This window comes from Gavialis gangeticus, unplaced genomic scaffold (assembly GCF_001723915.1).
Source record: "Gavialis gangeticus isolate Ggan-Ray unplaced genomic scaffold, GavGan_comp1, whole genome shotgun sequence".
Taxonomy (NCBI): Eukaryota; Metazoa; Chordata; order Crocodylia; family Gavialidae; genus Gavialis; species Gavialis gangeticus.
In genome coordinates, this window is record NW_017729000.1 from 23188248 (window position 1) to 23208240 (window position 19993).

The 19993-nt window shown below is 44.8% G+C and overlaps 1 protein-coding gene across 3 annotated transcripts in view; it reads right to left on the minus strand.

The window, feature by feature from the left end:
- Nucleotides 1-7440: 7440 nt before the first annotated feature.
- Nucleotides 7441-19993, minus strand: part of STK10 (serine/threonine kinase 10) — an 87052-nt gene continuing 74499 nt past the window's right edge. For all 3 annotated transcript variants that reach the window (XM_019506420.1, XM_019506422.1, XM_019506421.1), the window contains 10 exons: nt 18443-18573; nt 15855-15978; nt 14197-14376; nt 13742-13834; nt 13456-13585; nt 12924-13048; nt 11307-11495; nt 9854-9979; nt 9325-9438; nt 7441-9209 (listed from right to left, as the gene is read on the minus strand). In XM_019506420.1, the coding sequence (XP_019361965.1) occupies nt 9069-9209; nt 9325-9438; nt 9854-9979; nt 11307-11495; nt 12924-13048; nt 13456-13585; nt 13742-13834; nt 14197-14376; nt 15855-15978; nt 18443-18573 (1353 nt within the window). In that variant the 3' untranslated portion in view covers nt 7441-9068. The remainder of the gene's footprint in view (nt 9210-9324; nt 9439-9853; nt 9980-11306; nt 11496-12923; nt 13049-13455; nt 13586-13741; nt 13835-14196; nt 14377-15854; nt 15979-18442; nt 18574-19993) is intronic.

Genomic DNA, 19993 nt, shown 5'->3' on the forward strand with positions numbered 1-19993 from the left:
TTGTGGGCCTTGATCTGTCCCCTGATGCCCCTTCCCTTCCGCCACACCAGACTTACCAGCTGCACACAACTCGCCCAGCTGCCAGGCTGTGCTCGTCACCACTTACGTGTTGCGCTGTGGCTATGCACATGCACAGGCCATTTATCGGCCAAATTATCGGCCAATTTCCAGTACAGACAATTTTTATATCAGTGCTGATCTGTTATCAAACCAATGTATCAGTGCCTCTAGTTCATGGGATTGTTCTGTTTTAAGTGCAGGAGTTTGCACTTATCCATGAGATTTTTTTGGCCCAATCCTCCAATTTGTCTACGTCACTCTGAATCCTAGACCTACCCCGCAGCGTATCTGCTAATCTCCCCATCTTAGTGTCAACTGCAAACTTGCTGAGGGTGAACTCTATGCTATCTTCCAGGTCATTGATGAAGACACTGAACAAAACCAGTCCCCTGAGGAACTCCACGTGATACTGGCTGCCAACTCGACATTGAGCCATTGATTACTACTCTCTGAGCCTGATGCTTCAGCCAGTTTTCTATCCACCTTACAGTCCATTCATCCAACCCATACTACCTTAGCTTGCCTGAGAGAACGTTGTGGGAGACCATATCAAAAGCCTTGCTGAAATCCAGGTGTACCACATCTGCTGGTCTCCCCACACCCACAGAGCCAGTCATCTCATCCTAGAAGTCAATCAGGTTGGTCAGGCATGACTTGCCATTGGTGAATCCATGCTGACTCTTCCTAATCACCTTCTCCTCCAAGTGCTTAGAAATGGATTCCTTGAGGATCTGCTCCATGTTTTTTCCAGACTGAGATGAGGCTGATAGGTCTGTAGTTCCCTGGATCCTTCTTTTTCCCTTTCTTAAATATGGGCACTATATTTGCCCTTTTCCAATCATCCGGGACCTCTCCTGGTCACCATGACTTTTCAAAGATGATGGCTAATGGCTCTGCAATCTCATCAGCCAACTCCTTCAGCACTCTCGCATGCCTCCTATCTAGCCCCACAGACTTGTACACATCCAGCTTTTCTAAACAGTCCCTAACCTTTTCTTTTGCCACTGTTGGCTGCTCACCTCCTCCCCAAACTGTGCTGCTCAGTGGAGTAGTCTGGGAGCTGTCTTGCCTGTGAAGACCAAGTTGAAAAAGTCCTTGGTTTTGATGAGCATTGAGAGAGAGAAAAACTTTGTGCTGAGGTGCAAGTAAAACCCCACATTTATTTGACTCAAGCTAGTCTTTAAGCTAGTACATTTTACAGCTCAGTGCTTGTTTAAAATGGCCCAACTTTCTCTCTGGAATGCAAGGAACAGAGGAGAAGCAGCTCTGAATGGCAGTCTTGAAGCACTTCAGTGCTATATGGCACAACTCATTTGCTAGTTATTCCTCCTAGTCCTGTTGCAAAGTAGGCAAGCATTGCACTTTGAGATAAGTGGGGAAATTGAGACACAAGCATGGGTACAACCCAGGAATCCTGTGCTGAGGTGCTAAGTCCCTCTTTGTACGTCTCCATGAGTAGCTGTGATATTACAGTAACATCACCATTCAGACTCCAGGGCAAAAGAGAGACACTGGTTTACTCCAGAACAAAGAATGTTATCCTGGGATCTTACAGATGTACAAGGTCCTTGTCCCTGTGACACACCTGAATTAACACTTTGCCCTGGGACAAGCCAGGCAAATTTGAGGAAATTGCCATTCAAGCTGTGTGTGTAAATGATCGTCCCAGTCTGTTCTGATGAGTCAAACTCTGGGAAAATAAGCCTGGTATTAAAATTAGCCCTCTGGGTTTTTTTTAGCCTAGGAGCAAACAGCACATCTCAGAATTGTACAGTAAGGCTGCTGCTCTCTAAGGCAGGTCGCCTGCAACACAAAACGCAAGCTTTAAAACTCCAGACCTCGCTGGCCTGCGTACACTCTCCTCTAAAGATCAGTTACACAAATTGAAGTTAAGATGAAAAATACTTTATAAAATGTTTAATACAATAGGAAAGTGGCAAATAATCTTTCCCTTAATTGTAAGTAGTTCCAACTGTAAGAGAAAATGCAGCCCTTTTGCTTCCTATAGTCTTTTGGTTGGACTGGGAGTGCAATACTGCAGATTTGATTCTAAACTGCAGTGGAAGAGGAATGCAGGTAGTGTGGGTTGCCAGGCACCCAGTGCATTTTCTTCCATCCACTATTCTAGTGCTTCCAGAAGTTTATTTGTAGAATCTAACAGCTCTCTTCCTCCTCTACCCACCAAAATACCAGCCTAAATTAAGCTATCGCACCAGTATTTGAGGTAGTGATTTTTTGAGTAAGCTTGCAATAGAACAACGATTATGCCATACAAAAGGAACTGGATTACAACATATTCCTGGAGAATACCAATGGTCTGCTCTCAGGAAGTGTTGTGCACATATCCCTCTAACAAGTGAAGTTATCAGGTGGAACAGGATCAGGCCTAAAGCCAACAGGACCAATTTCCACTGTATTGACTCTGTGTAGTCATTGGGTACAACCAACTGCCAGATGCGAATGAGAGAAATGGGCAGAGTAATGATGCCAGTGGTGAAGGAGCTCACAAGGCAGGAAACAGTATAGAACAGGGGTGGGCAATTATTTTGGGCAGAGGGCCACTTACTGAGTTTTGGCAAGCCATTGAGGGCCACATGACAGGCAATCTAGGGCAGATAAATATTCATTTTCTAAATTTTTTAGGGGCCACGCGGGCTGGATGGAATGGCCTGGCGGGTCGCATCCAGCCCCTGGGCTGCATTTTGCCCACCCCTGGTATAGACGCAGCCTGGATGGCTCCAATGGTCCCCCACTCTCAGATGAGAAAAATCCAGTTGCCAGTTCAAATTCATGATAAAAATAATGGAGAAGGAAAATATGAGAAACTCTTAAGAGATGTGAGAAGCAACAGGGAAAGGCAAGTAAAGCAGGATGTTTTATTTATTTTTATTTCATTCAAAGGTTAAGATACTAGTTTAAAAAGTCAATTGTTGACCATGGTTTCATCATCACACTCGATCAATGCTAGTTGTGCATATTGTCATACAATATGAATTAAAAGGATAGTTCTGGAGTTGTGAAGATTTATTTTGTGATATTTTAGTGTGGGTACCATCTGGTGGGCAAACGGAAGAAATGCGAGTATTATCCAAACAGCCCCTGCAACGTATGCTTCTGGCAGGGGTGCTCAGCCTTCTGAGATTCCAGGCACCCCTGCATAACCTTGAAGTGAGCAGCATCCCATTTCAGAAGCTAATTTATTACGCTGCTTACCTCCTTGCCGTAGGACCAAGCAGTAGGGGAGGGGGAATGGCTAGGCAATCAAGAGCCTGAGCCGGCTTTATCTTTTTATACCTCATGCAGCCCTTCAAAGGATCGAGTGGCACCCCAGTGGAGAACCACTGTCTTATGGGGTTCCTTATAATCACAGCCACTAAAGTTGTGTCATTAAGATGGAAGAGGCACTGCTTCCACCACTCAGGGAGCAAAGGGAGGGCTTTACATCACTGAACAGCAATTCCCACGGGGCAGAGAGACAGGCATATTTCAGGATATTTTGGAGAAGGCCTTTGTGCAAGGATTGGACTCAACTTGAGCACCAGCTTGTTGGATGTCTGGGAATTAAGCTGGCTAACTTTCTAGTACCTATAAACATAAAAGTCTTTGGTGTTCAGAAAGGAGATGCAATTTCTTTCAGCAGCAACTGCCTGCAGTAGTGCTCATCTTCAGATGTCCTTCGGAAATGGCCGAGGGTGAGGTAGAAACTGCGTAAGTGTTAAGATATGCTAGGCAGGAGTCTCAACACCTTGACTGTCCCTGACTGCCCTACTTTTGCTTTCTTTTTAGCATGAGTTATTTAATAAACAGCTTGAACAACGTATGAACTTCACAGGAGACCTGGATGCTGTTCTGAAGGGCGGACAGTTCACATTTGACATGATGCATGGCAGGGAGAAGATAATGACAAGATAAAAGAAACACTGACAACTCACAGTTTAGGTATATACATTTCTGGAAGGTTACATTGTATCCGAATGTGCTGTAGTAAAAATAAAACATTTTGCATAGGAGCCCAATGCGTTTTTAGCTTGACATTGAAAGAGAGGTTGATGGATATTTTTGGAATATATCATATTATCTTGCCACCACTTTCATAAAAAGATGTCTATTCCAATGTTGAAGTCTGCCCCCCGGCTTTGTAAAGGAGGCAAATTTTAAGAATGAGACTGTTCTGGGATCTTATGTTTCACACTGGGGTAATTTGAAAGCCAAGGAAGATTATTGCTGATCCACTTTCCTACCAGAAGATATTAAGCCCTTGTTGGGAAGCACAGTGTTATTCTCCTTAGATATCTGCCACCTCATTACTGAAGTGTTTGCCTCCAGGCAGCATCTCTATTAGAGGGAAGCAGGGAGCCAAGCTGTCTCGCTATTGCTGACTGGACATTTCTCCATGTGGTGCTGGTATAAAAACCCATTAGCTGATTGTGTTGGCCTACACATTTGCAAGTTCTAGTCTCTGCAGCTCAGCAGAAGAGATTTCACCAGCAAACTTTGACATTTTGTTACCTGACCAGCTTTCAGTTGCATGCTTTTTTGGGGACTGAGGCTGCTACCTGGAGTTGACAGATGGGTAGCAAGCTTCCACCCCATAGGCACACCTAGCTTTTCACTTCTGGGGTTCAGGAATTATAAGTAGATTGAAACAAGTGGAGGAGTTTTTTGGTTGTTTTTTTCCACACCACCAGATAAAGGAGCTGCATGTGAGAGTAAAGAGAGGAAGTTCTGCTCTTCTTGGCCAGGCAGAGAAGCAGAATCTCCAGTTTTGGCAGTGCAGATACACCCTCCACCCCACCTGCAGAAACCCCTGCCTACATTCCCACCACAGCACTGCCGGTGCAGCCTGTAGTAACCTCTGGTCTTCTATTCTTCAGCCTCTCATGCAGAGAGTTTCAAAAGAACCGGCACATGAAATTGGGCCAATGCCTAACCTCTGCAATAAAACCATCCCACTGGGGCACTGTAGGACTGAAAAATTGCATGTGAAGTTCTGATGTTTAAGAAGGGGTGGGGTGGGGAAAGATAATTTGACCACTGTAAGTCCAAGAAGAAAAAGACTTAGCTATTAATCATGGGATGACTTAAGTTGATGCTATTCTGACACAAAAAAGGCAAAGGATGCAGAGTCAAAGTATTTCCAATAGGGATGAAGTAAGGTTAATACCACTGTATAACATGTTTCTATGGTTCAAGTCCTCCCTGGCTAAAGTGAGCATCATCCAATGGTCAAAGGCACATGACTAGGAATCAGTCAACACAGGTTCTATTTCCAGCTTTGTGATTTTGGATTAATGACTTAGCCTCTGCGTCTCGGAGACTTAATAGTTTTCAAGACAGCAATTCACACAGATATGACGTGTTTGACCTGCTTGGACAGAAGGTGTATAAAAAGGCTAAGCACTATTACTGAAGCATTCAAAACATAATAAAAGGTCCTGCTTAAGATGTAATTCCCCCTCTCTGCCAAACAGCGTCACCCTTCAACTATTTTTACAGGAACAAGGACTTTCAAAGAACTCCTGGCTGGAACAGCAAGCTGCAAGAGAGCAGAGCTATTTTACTTGCACAGATCCTATCAACACAAAGATGCAAAAAAACCATTTGGGTGTAACTTGGTCCTCTCAGAGAACAAGCTTATCCCAGCTTTGCAAGGATAATATCCTAGCACAGGCATCAGAACTTTTTCCACCCACCTATCTGCTCTGGATACAATTACCAAAACTAAAACTATGCCACTAAGAAGCAAAGTTCAATGAATACACAAAACATTATATTCATACCCAGTATATCACTTAGTTACTTTATTAGAATAATTATTTACATTTTAGTGGCTGCGCCACTAAAGACATTTTACAAAATATTTTCAAAAAAAATCATTCAAAGATGAATTAAAAAAACAAAAGACTCCCTCCCCATCCCCATGTGAAAATAAGTTGCTTTTATTTACTTAAGGGGAAATAACTTCCAAAAGTGGAGAGGGGAGGAGAGGGGAAGGATCTTTCTTGCCTTAACAAGGAAAAAAAAGCCAAGTCTCCTTTAAACGTTACATTTTCATGGCATGCATTATTGCCCTCCTCTTGGGCATCACCTCTGCCCTTTTGTTAACTTACCAGTTGGGGTCAGACAAATAGCACACAACAAAAAACAAAAAAAGGTTGTCCTGTTAAGAAAACAGCAATTAAATTACAGGTTTCCAGCAAGATATTTGATTAACTGGATGAATAAGGGACTGGTTTACTAAGAGAAGTAACAAGTCTGCAAAAATTGTCCCCATCTTCACTGCTGCACAATATACAAATACTACTCGCACCCTAGTTAGGAATACTTCCCTGTCTGCCTTACACATTGACAGTTATGAGATGCATCTGTCTAGACTACTGGGGTCACAATTGCACCTTCCCCCACCCATTTCTGAACATTTAAGCCAGAAACCATCTCTTGCAAGTATATTGGAGAAAATCCTTCCAATGATCCAAAGAGCAAATACACAGGACAAGTCAAAGACCAGAGTTTGATATTAGTGATTGCTCAGACTTACATCAGTGGGGCTGGAAACAAAAATTGGCCTCTAAGCTGTAGCACTTCATTTCTAACGCTATCTGAAGGTTCGAGCCAACCCTCCATTTGAAGAACAACCACCCTCATTCATTCCCACATGAGCTCCCAGAATGACATCAGGATGTCTCAATGAAAGTGAAGCCAATACTTATGGAGACAGGACAGTTAATACGTATATGGGGGAATTAGCTATTATTGAAAAGATCCCAGGTGGTCTATTAAAAAAAAAAAAAGGAGGTCTTCCAGATCTCACAACATAGAGCATTTTGAGCATTTTGAGACAGTACAATCAATTATGCATTCTCTCTGTTTGCATTACTTTTCCATTTGATGTATCAGTTAAGCTTTCACTACCTATGGCTGACTGCCCAGGTAAGCCTGTCTGAGCTACTGTGCGCCAAGTAATAAAACATTAATACCTTTAATTCAGAGGGAACTCTGAATGGCTAAGTGGACACATCCCTGAACATTTTCAGGAAATTAGAATTTTAAAAATAATTTTAAACAGATAATAAATTTACTCCAAATTGCTAAAAAGGTGCTTAAGAACTTCAAGCTGCCAGGTCTTTCAGCTTTCCAAGTATTTAGGATTCACAACTAACATACATCTCTTCTAGCTGGTACCATCGCCTTAGTTCCCTGCAAAGTTAATGCGTCTCTTGAAACACCACATGAGATATGGGATGGTGACAGAGCAGCACTTTGATGGAAATGCTGGTATATTTCCAATAAGACTCTCCAAACTGGAAAGTATGATCTATGTGCAGAAAGATAATTCAGCCCATAAACCAATGGAAAAAGAAACAGCTAACTGTGACTACATGCTGTTCTGTGACCAGGCAGTCACATAAGGAAAAGGAGGCTACATAGCAAGTTCCCTGTTCTCTATGCCAGGTCAAAGCAGCTCCAAGCTGAAAGGTGGCTGCATCACACACATCGGATTCATGTGCTATTCTGCTAATTGGAACAGTAATACGAGACTGACCACGGTCTGCATATACACAGGTGATTTATGTGGATTGACAGTGTCTAGGCTAGGATAAAGAAGCTAGGGAATTTTAACTTCCAGCCATACATTACTGCAAAGCATGTTTACAATTGAATACAACCAGAGACCCTACTGGGGCCAAAATGCATATTGTGAGGACAGACCAAAGACTGACTACATCACAGCATCATGTGGAGGGAGAAGGTAGGCAGAACCTGAAGTACAACCGCCAACCTAGTTTTGTAGGACTCGAGGCACAAAGCCAGGAGAAGAATTTGAGCTAAATTGTGAACAATTTTAAGGAGCTTAGGCATTACTTTTGCAACAAGCCAGTAGGAACCGTCACTTGCATATTCCTTTCCCAGAGCACTAGTTTCAGGAGCTAAACTGCATGGGTCTTTGCCAGATGTATTACTCTTTACAAACCAAGCTTCATATTAGGCAATTTGCACTGCAGAAGTCTGAGTAATCTCCCTGTCCCACACATGCACAGCACTTTCCAAAGCTCCATCATACATGTACCTCCAAGAGCCATATCAGCAATCACCACCAGACAGAAAGAATATGATTACCACCAATAATATTTCACCGTGTCAATATGCAGAACTGAATAAAACCACAGATTCTCTCAATGCACAGCCCCATCCTTTCTTAGCAGACAAAAGCCTGGGCTGGCTTGGCAACTTAGCAGTGATACTCCACACACTACTTTTTGGGAGACCTGGATTTGAATCCTCATCAACATGTTCTTCAAGCTCCTGGAGGGGTGCTGAGTGCCAGAGTCACTAGGACCCAGAGAGAGGGCTGTGCCATTTAACATCAATAACCAGACAAATAAAGGAAATGCCTAGCCAAGTCCCCTCACATTTTAAACCTGGAGAAAAAGAAATGCTGAATCTTGTTTTAACAGCCTAGGAAGATGGAGACCACAGTAAACAGAGATGACTTGCTTTTGCCCCCCATATTTTTATTAATTTTTTTTTTTGGTAGGTTAGCTTTTGAACCCTTTCAGGCCTCACAGATCCAGGAGACCCGGACAGTATGAGACAATATTATATGCTGATAAAGACTGGATCAGTCACTAGTCTGACAGAGTGGAAGGAGGGCTAGCCATGAAGAACAGGAATATTAATCATCTTGAATAGTGCTCAATAACCAAATGCTTCTCTGGTCTACAGCCTTTACTCATTTGGTAGGCACAGTCTCCTGGCATACAGCTTTAGGTGGACCAGCTTGGCACCAGGGAAAACTACTGATGCTCTGAATCCATCCAGCCTTTCCCACAGAAAGACAAGTGGCAGGAGGACATATTGATCTCAGAGAGAACAAGCAGGACAGGAGGACTTTGTTCTGAGAAGACACTGCAGCGTGGGCAAGAAGGTCCCAAAAGTTTCAGGTTGCTTGTCTATAGCCAACGAGGTTACATCGACTGCCGGCTAGCTTGTCTGGCCAGATCCAGATGTTATGAGCACCCAGTGGAGCTGAATGGGACAAATTTGGCAGGTTTGTTGGGGGATCCAGGGGTTTGACCATCTGCTTCCTCACTCATTTTGAAGAACATCTCCTGCTCATGCTTCTTCAGGTTCAGCTCATCCTCCAGAGCCTTCATGCAAAAAAAGGAAAACACACAAGAGTGGGATTCATAAGTATGCTGTTGCTATTGACACAACCCCTTCCAGTCAAGCAGACTGCAGTGACACCGGTGCAGGAGATATTACCTTCTTTCGCGGCCTCAGCCTATCACGCCATTCCTTCATGTGCTGGTTGTGGTTTTCATCCAGGGACTTCAGCTTCTGGGTCTCATGTTCCATCAAGAGATGACATTTCTCATTCTAAATAAAACAGCCAGAAGATGGCATAAGGAGTCTGTGGGTGGCAACAACACTAGACACAAAATCTCTCCCACTCAAAAAACAAACTTTGTAAAGCCTTCTTCCTGGATCCTGGTGTCCATGTAGAAACTCACTAAACCACGGACTCCAGATGAAATGGAGATGCCTTCCTCACCCATGTTCCTTCTCAGATATCCCAGCACTATTGCCAAGTCTGAGGCAGCTTGGGGGTAACGCTCCTGCATGCCTAAGGGAACTACTTAGTATGAACAGATGGGTGATTTCAACTCTAGTTAAATTTCTGCTCCATATGACCACAGTGACTAAGACCTGTAGCACAGGTCATTGGAGAAGAGGATACTCCCATCCTCAGCCTATAGCAGGTCTGTAAGGTCAGCCAATGATGCAAAGTTACCTGCAGTTGCTGGAGCTCCTGTACATTGCTCTCACACTGGGCCTGCATGTCCTTCATTTGCATCTCATGTTTCTGTTGCTGCTGCTGCCGCTCAGCCTTTTGCCTCTTTTCTTCTTGCTGAGCAAACTGGAAGAGAAACCAGGCCCCAATAACCCAAGTGCCCCAAGTTCAGAGACTGGTAGAGACTAACCAAGAAAGGAGCAAAGGAAGGCTGGAGTCCTAAAATACTCAAACTGATACAAACGTTATATCCACAGAAAACCCATTCAAAACAGCCTGGTAAAAATTAAACTGCAGATCCCACTCAATTAAGAGATCCTGTGATCCCCCACCCAACTGAAAAAAACTACTTCAAAATGAAACTCTATACTAGAGCAGACTTTGTAGACCTCAACACAAGGGCTGCTGCCACTCCCCAATCCAGTCTCAAGGATATCAATCTCATGCCCACACCCATGCTGTTTAATATGACTGAGAGCTCTTGTGACCGGGTAAATAATCAAGTTAATCATTAAGTTGTTGGTCCTGCCAAGCTGTTGTTATTCTGTTTAAGACAGATGGAGCGCTTGGGTCCACTAGGCATCTTCAGCAGTTTGACTGACCCACTCTGCCTGGGGTTTGGTCCTGAGGTGAGCACCTGATGGGTGGGGATTGAGATATGCCAGACCTTGGAAACTTTTTTCACTTTGCATTCCCAGTGCTACTTAACACAGTCATTTGTTTTAAGAGGAAATGAGAAACAGCTTCCCCATTCCTCTTATAACCAGAACTGCAGTATTCCACGTGCTAGTGCAGCAGTCTGTTCTGACTGCAAGTTACTTGGGAGCTTTTCAAAATCCCTTACTGCAGCTGCCTGCACTACTCTGCCACAGAGATCCATGGGTGTTGGAGGTATGACAAATGTCACTGCTTCCTCCTTTGGGACTTGTTTACATTCAGGAAAATCGGAATGATTTAAGAGTGTGAGCAAAGACAAAGAGTTAAACTGAACTAAAATACTATGTGGACACTTTTTTCAGAGTTAAAGCGGCATCAATCTATGTTTTACCTTGCTTCCCTTTGTAACCTGCTTTAAATCCACCAAACCATTTTTTAACATTTGAATCTAAGTGAATATTCCTGAGTGTTGCTATATAGACAAACTCTTAAATTACAGCAGTGCTGCAAACTTAAATTTTTCCAGATGTTGCTGTTGTGGGATCATGGTACTTCATTCTAGCACAATAGGTCCCAAACTAGTGGTCATGCTTGCAAATGGAGTTGTAAGACCCAAAGACTCACACCAGGAGATGTCACAAGCCTGGCAATGAGGCTGACGCAGAAAGACTGGGAGCCACTGCTCTTAGCATTCCAGTGTCTCCTGCAAGGTAGTGCAGTGCTTCACTCGTAGTGATGGGACCATCTCCACAGGCTCTATCTTTTCAGGGATACCACCTGGGACAGTGAGACTTACCTGCTTTATCTTTTCCCTTTGTTCTGATGCACTCCCACTGGAATTTATGTGGAGGCTCTTCTTGAACATGGCCATACGGGTCTTCCCTTCACTCCTCTGGATTTTGGGGAGACGGGTTTTCTCCTGCTGCTGCCGAATCTTCAGCTGCTCAATCATTCGCTGGTTGTACCGCTGCATTTGTTCTTGCTCCTACAATGATAAAATGGAAAGAAACCAGGTTCAGTAGAGAAAAGACTCGTCAGGCAGAAGGAGTGACTTTAACAGTGAAGACAAATGGAGAACACTGAAGGGCTTTTAGTGGTGGTGTGAGGCCTGAAAGTCTCACTGAGGTAAAAACAGCCTCAGTTCCCAGGGGCCAAAATGGATTAATGCAAGTGGTTGCTAGATAGACCAAAAAGGCAGACAAGGATAGGGGTTAAAATGAGGAGGAATATCAGCTTGTGGTTACATTTTTACTCAGTCCCTGCAGAATTCTTGACAAGGCCCAATAGACCAGGACTATCCATACTCTAGGTGCTAATGGGCGTCCCTCTCTCCTATCACAAAGAGGAGAACAAATGAGACAACAACTGATCCGAGGCAAGATGTAAGAAGCTGAACAGTTGCAGCAGATTGAGCTCCAAGTAATTTTTGGGAAGGAAAAACTTTAGATACAGTGCTTTTACCATCCCTTGGGTATGGGGTGGGACTTAAAACAGGTCATCACCATGAAACTACTAAGATCTTTATCTGCAAGTCTGGGTCATAGGCATTTTACTGAATATTTTAAGTTAACAGTGTTAATGACAAAAGAGCTTTTTGCTTTCATGCAGCAATTTTGGGTATACTTTTAATTCCCCTGATCCTCCCTGGAACTGACACCACATCAGACAATGTTTCTGCATTAGAACACAGTGCTGCTATTAAAGCAGGGGTAGGCAACGTTTTTTGGCTGGAGTGCTGAAAAACACCACAATGCCTACCTTGGAAGGTGCTAGAGTGCCAGCATGGCAGAAAAATAAAATGAGGGCAAGGAGTATATGGCAGGATGCCCTGCTTGTGCCCCTTGCCCCCCACCCAAAGCCCCTGACCCACAGCCCGGGCTCTGTGGCTGCCAGCAGCTACCCCGGCTCTGGGGAGCTGCTGCCAGCCAGGCAGCTGGGATGCTGCAAGCCCTGCTGGGAGCAGCCCGGTCTCCGTCGCTGGTAGCAGCTACCCGGAGCCGGGGCTGGCTGCGGTGTCCCAAGAAAAACGGCCTCGTGTGCCACGTTCGGCATGCATGCCAGGGGTTGCCAACCCCTGTATTAAAGCAAGAGATAACATAGCCTAGAAAACAGATATAAAATATTAAGAAAACAGCAAGCTCATAAGCAGCTGCAGTTATAGCTAGGGTGACCTTATTTCCCTGTCTTGAAATGGGACACTAATTCCCTCCCTTTCCAAGACTGTTCAACTGCCTCAGAGCTTTGCAGGAGGGAGGGATGGAAGGGGGCCTGAAAGCCAGAAAGTAGGACACTGCTTAGAGAGTGGGAATGAAGCCACTTTCAGCCAGACAGACCAAGAACAGGTTCTACTGCAGTAGCTCCAGACCCTGTTGATCAGTAGAGGGCACCACCTGGGAAGATTGCACTCTATTACCTTCTCATGCTTTCGGACTAGCTCGTGCCTTTGGAGGAAGTATTGGTCTTTTAGCTGCTGCTTGATAAGCTGGTGTTTCTCCTGCAGGTGATGCTCCTCTAGCTCCCACAGAGAAGCTTCTCGGTCTGAGGAAAAGGAGACAAAATTAAAAGGATACCTACTAATGCACATGCAGCTTTTCGCAAGCTCTAGTGATTCCATCACCCAGGAGCTGTAAAGCTGATGAAGAGGTGATCTCTCACCTTCTGCCTTCCAAGAGGCACCGCGGCAAACCACATCAGAGAATCATCTCTTGTAATTATGAAGACTAATTGATTCATACTTGTAAAACACTTTGAAGATTAAAGCGTTAACTATTATTATTGTTAATCATTGAGGAAGACTCTGGCAAGGCTCCATGCCCACCTCACCCCCAGTCCCATCCTGCCAACTTGCAGCAATGTCAGCATCTGTTATGTGGGAAGAGCGAGTGCTGGATAAACCCAGCTTTGTCAGTATTCACATTCTCCCTCCCCTGCCCCATCCTACTTACCTCTCATGAGCTGCTGCTTTCTGTTCAGGCACTCGCGCTCCTTGTCAGAAATTTCCTTCCGGTTCTGCATTGTGATAGTCTTCATGATTGTATCCAGGTCCACCTTCTGTTTGGCTAAGAATTCCTGTTCCTAGAAGACAAGACCCCTACAATGAGCCCTCTTTCTGCTGTTACTTGATGCACAACATTTCTACATTAAACCCTGCAGCACCTTTAGGCAGGGAGTCAAGCTGCCACACTCTCCCCCATATACTCTCCACTGTGGTTTGATCCTCTCTGGCCTTACCATGACTTGCTTGCTTTGAGCAAATTCATCCATCTTCACCTTCATGCTGTCCTTGCGCTGCTGCCGGGGAAGCTTCTCAACCTCACTCTTGACCTTTGAGGAAAGGGAAAATCTTTTCACTGGGAGCTTCAGGAGCTGGACCACCAGAGCAATCCAAGAACTCAGGAGAAGAGCAAAAGCCTCACTGTGGGCCCTGCAACCCATTCAAATTCAAGCCAGATGGAAAACATCTATAAAGTTACTATATTTTTTCAAGTTCTAACTTTGAAGCTGGTTGGCTCTTTTTGTAGCTTGATAGTCATTTTTATGGTGTGATAATTACTTTGCACTTGTGGCCAGTCTAAACTTATTGCGTAATTAACCAGTTAATTGCATAATACTCCCTTGGACAAGGATGAGGGCATCCTTAAAAATTAGAGCAAACCAGTTTTTGCCTGTCCCTTTCTCATTTTTACCTCCTTCTTTTTCTGTTTAAGCTGCTCCTGGAATCGGACATAATCTCGCTCCTGCTCAGTGCGGATGCACTTTGCTTCCTCTCTCCGGTGTAAGGTGTGATCTTGCTCCATCTTCTCAATCTGTAGCTTCTGCTGACGTTCCAGGTTCTCCAACTCAGTATCAAAGAATTTCTTCTTTCCCTAAATTGGGGAGGAGGAGGGGCAACACGTAGTCAAAATAATAAAAACCCCAGAGAAGGGTCAATCTAAAGAGAAAAAAAAAAGTCCTGAAAGAAGTTGAGCATCTTTTTCAAAAGTGGATAGAAGTTTACAAAAATGAAATACCAAGGGCACATCAGCTTGGCAGCTCCTGGCACTGCCAACAGGGGGCTCTTCAAGCACATTCTACCTACCTGCTCCTGCTCACATGTGCCGAAACTCAGAACTGCAGCAGTGAGGCTGCTCACACAGGTGCTGAGACCTGAACAGCAGCCACAGGAAGGTGGCCTCAGAGCAGCCTCACCGTTGCATTTACAGGCTCGGTGCATGCAAGCACAAGCTGATGGACAGGGCAAAGCCAAAGCTAATGTGAACATGTACTGTGCCAACTTCATGTCCACTCCTGCCAATGCACCTTAGTCTGAGCCAGCTCTGGACTCTGACAGATCAGCAGATGAACTTCACATCTTGATATACATCTGGTATCTAACATCCTGGGGTAGAGTTTAGTACTTCTAGAAGCTCAAAACATAGGAGGTCTTGCTCAACAAGCTTAGGCTTGCAAGTGAAAGACATTTAAATAACATAGAAGGCACCCTGGGGACACCCACATATCTGCCCTCTCCTTACTTCTGAGCCATATCAGCATAACGCCAGTGTCAGCAGGAATGCAGGCAGCTGTGGGATGTGGGTTGATTGCTAAGTGCCTCAGAAAAACTGTAGGGGAAGCACATCCCTTTCTTGCGCATCACACCATAACATGGACAAATCTTAGCAAGCAATAACCGCTTCTAACAGCAGGGTCCACAAATGCTATGCGGTCCACAAATGCTGTGTGGTCAGGGCAAGATTTAAAAATTTAAGAGAAACACATATGCAGTTATGCCTCTTGCCCTCCAGGTAGGACACTGGAGTTGCCAGCTCTACACACTGCTTGGAACAGGAGACACTTCATTGCTGGGTCCCAAAAAGGTGGGTTTTTTTGTTTTCTTGTTTTCTTAAAAAGGGATTTCTTTATAAAAAAGCCTCTAAAGCCACAATTCACCTTCGTTCTATCTATAGCCAGAGACATACCAGCTGGCTCTGCTCTGACACTATAGCACACAAGCTGGCTGTGGGTGGAACGTGGAGTTTGGCCCAGCATCTCCAGTTTATTTCTGGAGCAGGGCATGCTCCTTTGAGGTATATAGGGAAGTTTTGAAAATAGTGTTAATGGGCTCTGACGCATCCTTAAGGAGGATGGTTCCTCCAGGGTCTCCTGGATTGTTGCACCCTCTCAAAATATCCCTGAAAATGCAGCCAGTTTTACTTCTGGGGAGCGAGCAAGTGTTTGGCACGTGGTGCAGGCTGGTTAGCCAAGCTATTCAGCACATGTTGTGAGTTCCTGAACTCTCTGCTGATGAGCTGGAAGGGAGAAGTCCCAACCAGTCAGGGTATTTTATTTCCTCCTTCCCACATACCGTTGTTTCTTGCTCAAAGCGCCTCAGCATTTGCTCCATTTGCAGTTGGTGTTTGCTGTTTATCTGGGCCTGGCTCCTGTGCTCTTCTTTCTGAAGGAGACGCAGCTCTCGCAATTCCTGGCGCCTAAAGGTTTTAAGGAGGAGGAAATAAAAAGTAAAATTCAACGTTGGGTCCCTCATCAGGGCAGGCAGCATTTGTAAGTGAAGTAACATGGGAGCAGAAATGGCATCAATGAATGGGCAGGAAACAGAAAGCACTCTGTCACCTCCTAATGTTCAACTGTTACTGCTTTGAACGTGAGGAGCAGGGTAGATGCAGACTGAGTGATTGCTCCCAGGGCTGTATTGCTGTTCTCTGTTTATAGGAAGGAGAAATGTTAACAACATTAACAGGTACCAGAACGTCAGTTTGTACTAGTGAGACTTACTCACCAGCAAAATAGTAAATGGGAACCATACTGCTTGGGACATTTGAAAAGTGCCGAGGTAAAACTCATGACATCATTATAATGTAGGCACAACCCTCTCCTAGCCAGCAGGAAAGATGAGGCCTGCTACATCCTGTCCGGTTTAATTTAAACTGGTCTCTAAAATAGAGTTCAGCATGAGCTACGACTGTTCAAGTTCAAGGACTGCTTTCACTCCCAGAAACGACTCTGCCTCCAGCAGGCGGTCGGACCAATGGAGGTCCCTTCCAACCCTACTTCTCTATGATAAAACCTGGTGGCAGGAAGAAGAGATCTTCCCAGAGTCTGCCTGTGTATCAAGGAGCTGTAACACATCTCTGGACAAGTCATCTGCCTTTGTACCAGAGCATCTAACAAGCACGCAGTCTTGGCCTGGTTTCAGAGGCACATCAATGCTCACTTTCCAAGGTTACAATCTGGCTTGGTTGGAAATTGCAAAAGGAAAAAGAAAAAAAATCCAAAGCTTTACATGTGAAATATGCACTGGGACTTTTACTACTGTGCCTGAATGTTTCATGCTTCAGTGTAACACACGCATGCAGACACCTGGTGCTCTACTGGGAAAGCCACTTCAGAGCAATTTCCTGCATCAAAACAAACTCTCGCTCCATTAAGTCAATTGGCCCAAAAGGCCAGCTCCTCTTCACTGCAGCCTTAGAAAAAAGAAAGCAGTACCTTGGCATGTTCTAACAAATAGCAGGAAATAACTGATCTGAAATCCTCAGGTGGAAAAAAAGGTGCAAGGAAAATGAGTAAAGCTGCTAGGTCAGCTCATATTGAATTGCAGCCTTCCTCAAACACATTTTGGTGCAAAAAGCTGAAGATTTTCAGCCTTTTCCCCATCAATCTGTTGCATAGGTGGAGTGAGCCAGTTAGTAAAAGAGGGGCCCAATTCTCAATTACTCCATTTCTGAGCCTGGGGCAAGAGTGGCCTAAAGTCACCTTTCTATTCTGCAGTGTTCAGGGCACTGCTTGGGACAAGCCCCTGAGGTGGCTCTAAATTATGCTAGGCTTCCCACAGCCTCTGGACAAAGCAGTTCTGCTAAATTGGAGGGCATGGGGGTACACTTGCTGCCCATCAAATTGATTCACTGCAACTGTTTAGACTGTTCACTCTACCCAGCAGCAAGCAGAAACCAAGCCAGGGCAGTCTACCTTTAATGAAACAACTACTAAATTACCATGGTTTAGCTTCCATGGGATAGAAGGGACAAATGAAACAGTTGCAATGGATCAGTGTGATACATGACAAGCCCCTCTCCTGCCTTAACTCAGTATAATTGTTTTGTCCGTCCATACTCAGAGAACAGGTAATGAACACTTTGCTCCAGCTATTTATTTCTTGTTTGGGAGAATGAGCAGACTGGCATGGCTAAACCTCTGTGTAGGTTACATTCTCAGGGCATTCTTTAAAGCAGTATATGGGAAGCCTGTAACAAAGAATCAGACCCAATAATTTTTATGAGCATTTCATTTCACTGTGGCTGCTACTAATAATGAAGTTAGAAACAGCCTCTTCTGCCCATGTTAAAGATCCTAGAGGTTTGAAGGCTATAAAAAAATAATGGAATCATAAAACTTTCAGAGAGGCTGAGCATGCTGAATACTAAGTGATCATCTGAGTCTATAGCCCATCATGGCCTTTTGCTGACTAAAGTCTGAGCAGACAAAATAGCAGAAGAGGAGCTCCTTTTGAGGTTTGATTACGTTATTTTAGCTGAGCTGATGTGTTGGATTGACAGCTCTAGAAACAGGAGTAAATTTGGCCACAGGACAGACTTAGAAAGCCAGCAGTGAAACGGACTTCCTCCATGGAGCACCCCCACTAAGCCTCAGCTTTGAATTTATTATGGGAGAGAGAAGCTAAATTTGTGCATCACATGGAGCTCCTGCCTCTGCTGGTGCTGCCAACAAGGGGGCTAAGGAGGAGGTCCGGGCTTTGGAGACAGTTGCCCAAAGTGAGCTAGAGCGAGCGCACCAACGTTTCACAGAGGTCGCCCAATGGAGCGTTAAAGTCTCCCCCAGGTGTGTGCAGAGGCAGAGGGTCTGCACTCCATCACTCGCCCTCCGCACTGGCTAAGCCGACCCTCCCACCTGTCCAATGGCCACCCTCCAACTTGCCTGAGGAATCGCATTTCTTCATCTTTCTTCTCATCCTCACTGATGATCTTTGAGGTGGTGACACTCACTTCCACTCCATCCACCACAAATTTCCGGGTCCGCTTCAGCGTCTTGTTGTGCATCCTCGCGTCCTGATGTTCAGAAGGAGAGAAAATGGGCCATAAAGTGCAATTCTAGGCTTATCACACACTGGCAGCGATGGCTGTTCCTGGGGCCTTTCTGACAGCTGAGCACAGCAGCCAGAATGCTCAAAGTCATCCTATTAGCATTTTTAAGGACGGAAATGTCAGCCCTCCAGCAGCGTACACAAAAACCACTGCATCCACCAGAACTCATCAGTGGGTTTCTAGCATTACCTCAGTTCACCTGCAAGTTCAAACAGTGGTCTCTCATTTGAGAGAGCAGAATCAGCTCTGGTCACATTAGGATGAGTTTGTTATCCTCTTAATAAAAGCAATGCTTAAAAGAGATGAAAGAAAAGCAATGCACTGACTAGGAACCCTCACCTGCCTACCTGCCATACAGGAAGCTGATGGACAACATCAAGGCAACTCTGAATCACACCTAGGAATCTATGAACATCATTTTTGTAACATACTGCCTTTTAAGCAGCTCTCAGTCTTTCACCATCAGCTGCTGCAGCTCACAGTAAAGAAAGCAAGAGCAGAGGGAGTGCTGAGCACCTTCTGAATTAGGATCTAAATTTTGAGCTGAGCCAAGAGACGCCACCATGGCCCAGAATGTGGTGCCCCTCTCTCTTTCTCCTGTTATTACTTTGCTGATCATCAGCTGCTTAGAGAACATGAAACTAACGAGCAAATCCCAGGTCCATTTTCACTAGCAGTGGTAGGAACAAGTGCCAAAAGCTGTTTGCACTCTCCCGCAGCCATGCTGCCAACTTTAGTTACCATCTGTTCCTCTGGAGATTATGAGCATGCCGTTAGGCAGGGAGACATGGAGGATTGGGCCTCATAATTAAATTTCCTTGGCAAGAGTGAGGTAAAGAAGTGACAAGTCATGCAACATTTCTGATATTGGCCCTACAGGTAGAAGGAAAAGCTGAAGTGTGGGGGGGGAAAAAGAGCAGATACGAACTGTAGGGAGTTGCTTCTCTTGCCTTCCTGGCAAGGATTACTCTAACATTAGAGGAGGTTGCAAGAGATTCCAGTGAACCAGCAAAGCTGAGCGCTTACCGTGCCCAGGAAGTGCTGGTGGCTAAATTCAGCAACAAAGGGACCAGTCAGAATCATGGAACTTGAGGCTTGTGTGGGCAGGAGAGCTTTGCAGTGTAACTTATAGCTGTTTTTACACCAAATATAAACGGGTGCTGCGAAAGCCTGAGTGGACCCCTTTGTATAAGACCAGCTCAGTCTGGTTTAACTTAAAGAAGGACTCAGCAAGCTAACACTGAGAGATAGTGCTCCTTTCCCCAGCATTTAAAAACCTAAGTAGTCTTGAATTAACATGTATATTGCAAAGACAACTGTACAAAAGTTAAGAAATGCCAGGCTGCCTGTGCAAACTTAATTTAGCTCCTTTCGGCATACATAA